The 3,916-nt window shown below is 55.2% G+C and overlaps 1 protein-coding gene across 1 annotated transcript in view; it reads left to right on the top strand.

Annotated features, from left to right (window-relative positions):
• Positions 1-3,916, top strand: part of MEGF6 (multiple EGF like domains 6) — a 117,524-nt gene that overhangs the window by 96,105 nt on the left and 17,503 nt on the right. The window contains exons 13-16 of the mRNA XM_035897589.1: positions 1-82; positions 1,843-1,971; positions 2,127-2,261; positions 2,472-2,606. The exon at positions 1-82 is cut by the window's left edge and continues 4 nt beyond it. Of these exons, the coding sequence (XP_035753482.1) occupies positions 1-82; positions 1,843-1,971; positions 2,127-2,261; positions 2,472-2,606 (481 nt within the window). The remainder of the gene's footprint in view (positions 83-1,842; positions 1,972-2,126; positions 2,262-2,471; positions 2,607-3,916) is intronic.

The raw sequence follows: 3,916 nt of genomic DNA on the forward strand, positions 1-3,916 counted from the left end.
TGCCAGAACGGTGGCACCTGCGACCCCGCCACCGGTGCCTGCCGCTGCCCGCCGGGGGTGTCCGGCGAGCTCGGCCAAGACGGTAAGCCCGCGGCTTTGCACGGCGGCGAGGGCAATCCCCTTCCTTCTCGCCGCAGCCCTCGGCACGGCACGGGGACCCAGCGGGGTGGGGGGTGCCTGCCGCATCGCGAAGAGGCAGGACGGCACCTCTGCAGGGCCCTGAGGTCGAGCACAGCGTGCTGGGGCCTCCCTGGCTGTTCTCTTTTCTCCCTAAAACGATTTCCTGTAAGGAAATCGCAGCAGCGGGTTGCAAGTGATGCTCCCCAGCCTGCGGAGGTGGCTCCTCTCTGTTTCTCATAACGTGTCAGCAGAGCGTTTGCCCTAATCCCATAAGGGGCTGTTCCACCATCTCTGGTGCCCCTCTCCGATGTTCCAGTTGTGTTTCTCTGAAGCCTTGGCGTGTTTTCCACGGTCTGCCTTACACTGCTGCCTTCGTAGCCGTTCACTGAAAGCATCTTTCAGCTCTCTCCTCGAGCCATCCCGGTGTGAGTGGCTCTCACACATCCCTGCTCCGACCAGCTCAGTGGGTCACCTCATCTTGCATGGAAAAAAGTCCCTTTAATAAGGAAAAGACAGTAACAGGGATTTTTCACGCGCAAACCCATGCTCCAGGTTGTAGGCCTTGTCTTTGCGCTGGAAGACCTTTGCGGTCCCTGTTTGCCCCTCGGCAATGACCACGGGCAGCCATCCGTATTCCACTGGCCGTTCAGAGGGGGGCACAGAAAAGGATCTCAGACCCTCACTGGTGAATATACAGAACCGTGGAGGTCTTTCCCACTGCAGAACACCCAAAGCCCTGAAAAGTTGTGCCCACAGTGCCCAAAGCACTGCAGAAGGAGGTGGCGCTTGCTGCGGGTGGGTGTTTGTTCTCCCCAGGGCTTAAACTCTGGGGGACATAATCTAGAAGCACAGAGCGAGACAGTAAGAGATGCAGATGAAATGACTTCAGAGAAATGGCCAGGAGCATCTGGGAACTATTACTGAAGGAGGCGGCCAAAGCAGAATGTAAATGAATGCAAGAGATACCCCGACCTTTTCTTTCTGTAGGAAGGAGGTGATTGAGGGGTCCAGAGAAAAAACAGGAAGGTAAGATTAAAATAAACACCGAGGAACCAATCTGTTGTGCCAGGGTGGCATTTCCTCTGCTTGAACTCTCTGCTACGCCGACCGTCCGGGGAAGGCGGGCGCTGCCTGGGCAGATGATGGCCGGAGCTTTCTGCCGACACCGTCTGTCTGCCATGTGCTGCTCACAGGGAGATCTTCAGCACAGCAGAGAAAGGACGATCATTTCATTCCCTTAATAGTGCAAATATTAATTTAATTTAATTAAGTTAATATAACTTATCAATAGGAACAGCCTCAGGGCTTACTTTCTCACGTATGAAACCCTTGACTTCCGAGAGCCCTGCAGGTTAGACTTCTGGCACAGCCCGCGTTACCCTTTCAAGCGGGGTACAGAGCGGGGGGGTGCCCCTGAGCCCCTCGTTCGGCCGGAGAGTGGCAGCAAGCGAAAGGCGCCGCGCACGGCCAGGGGTGCCGGCTGCTGGAGGAGGCTGGAATTCAGCTGGCGCGGGGAGCCTGGTCGCTCCGATCCTTACCTTATCAGGGAAGGACACGAGCATCGTTCCCGGACAGCAAACAAGCCGGCTGCGTCCTGTGCCCAGGCTCATTTCTGATGTTACACAGCTTTGGGTTTGCTGTGGTTTTTCCCATGATCTGCTGGAAATAAAATGACCGGCTGAAATTGCCTCATCTTCCCAGAAAATCTCTCTCTATTCCTAGGGTGCCCTAAAGGATTTTTTGGGAAGCAATGCAGGAAGAAGTGCAACTGTGCCAACCGGGGTCGTTGCCATCGGATTTATGGAGCCTGTCTGTGCGATCCTGGCTTGTATGGACGGTACTGCCACTTAGGTATGCTTGTCTGCAGCTTTTTGGTGAGGGATGCCGTATTCCCAGATTACAGCCTCTCCAGGTACCATCCCCGGGAAGGGCCAGTGGCAGAGTTTCTGTCCCCTGCCCCGTGTCGCCTGGCTTCGCGGTGACCCGCTCTTGCCCTCCGCGCCCAGTTTGCCCAAAGTGGGCCTTCGGCCCCGGCTGCTCCGAAGAGTGCCGCTGCGTGCAGCAGAACACGCAGGACTGCGACAAGAGGGACGGCTCCTGCCGATGCAAACCCGGCTACCGCGGCAAGCGCTGCGAGACGAGTGAGTTGCCAAGACGTATTCCCGGAGAATCCCCCTTTCTCCTCCCGCAGCCTCTTTCCCCCTAACGCGTTTTCTCGGAGAATAACTCCGCTGGCTCTCCACCCTCCCGAGGCTGTCCCAGCTCTTGTTCTTTAGGAAGGGAGCTCGCTGTCAGGCTCAGTCGCATTAAGTTGGCACGCAGAGCTCCCACCCGGCGCTGATGGTTAACAGACTGTGACCCTGGCTACTACGGGGACGGCTGCAAGAAGAAATGTAGCTGCGCTCCAGAAGCATCTTGTGACCATGTCACCGGAGAGTGCTGGCAGGAGTGTCCCCAAGGCTACCACGGGGAGAGCTGCGACCAAGGTAAGGCGGGGGCCCTGCGGGGCAGCCCTCAGCCCGCTCTAAAGGCACCCGTTCCTCACGCGTACAAACTTTTTCTTCACCAAACAACATGAAAGGACTTCCCAAATTCCTCCTGGGCTCTCTCAGAGCCCTGCACCCACTGCAGTTGATCCGACGAGTGAAAAGTTGAAACGGCTTTAGAGGGCAGGAGAGCTGCCCCTGGCGGGGCTGTGTAGAAAGCTGCAATCTCTTTAAAGCGGGGCAGCAGGGTTTCTCCTGCATAATGACTCTTATTCAGAAACGGAGAACAAGGTCTCACTTTATCCTGCCACTTGGGCATCTCTGCTCTTGTAGATGAAGGTGATAGATATCTAGTTATCTTTTCCCCCCTCTTTGATGTCTTTATACTTCCAGGCAATCAGTGCCCAGCAGAACCCTGACATATTTTCCGCTCCATTCTCTATTTTATATTGAAACTCTATTTGATCTTCAAGTGGAAGAGAAAATTCTGTATTTCATTTACATGAGGATTTAAACTTCTGCCTCTGTATCAACCTCCTGGAGCGGTTTTCTGCTCTTCACATAAGGGGCCAGCTGGCAGCGTGGTAACGGAACCGCACAGCTCCGTGTGCTCAGTGTAGCACCGAAACTCCAAGGGCACAGATGTCAAGGTCCTGGAAGATAGCTGGGGTGGCAGAGAGCTTGACTTCCCTCGAACAAAGGTGTTCTGAGTGAACCTAATGGCGGTGAGTCGTTGGCACAAGGTGGTGATTGCAAAACATGGATTATTCTCGGAAATAATGAACTTCAGCCTCGGAGCTGATCAAGGGTTGAAAAGCCAAACCCTCCTCTTGCGAGCTGTCTCCTCCTGAATGACACTTCCCCTGGTCGGATCCAACAGAAAATGCAGGAGGTTGAACTCATGAATTCCACACTCGAAGACATGCTGCATCAAGAGAAGGCACCCGGCACTGGGGGAAGGAAGGCACCCGGCACGGGGGGAAGGAAGGCACCCGGCACTGGGGGAAGGAAGGCACCCGGCATTAGGGGAAGGCACACGGCATTAAGAGGCTTGCAGCGGTCACCATTTGAATTTTGATTCAAGCATCCCGGCAGTTTCTGCGCTAACTTAGGTTTAACAAGCGCTCCATCCGCACCCAACCCCGAAGTTACAGCCATTAACCTAATTAAGCTCCCAGCACACGATTATCTTGCGTAACACCACAAGTGATGAACACAGCTGCTCTGGGGGTCGGAACAAAAGCTGCAGAGGGTCGCAGAACGTTCCCATGCGAGCAAGTGCTGACAGAGCAACACAGGAGGAGGGGGGC

Source organism: Egretta garzetta, unplaced genomic scaffold (genome assembly GCF_000687185.1).
Source record: "Egretta garzetta isolate BGI_Z169 unplaced genomic scaffold, ASM68718v1 scaffold737, whole genome shotgun sequence".
NCBI lineage: Eukaryota > Metazoa > Chordata > Aves > Pelecaniformes > Ardeidae > Egretta > Egretta garzetta.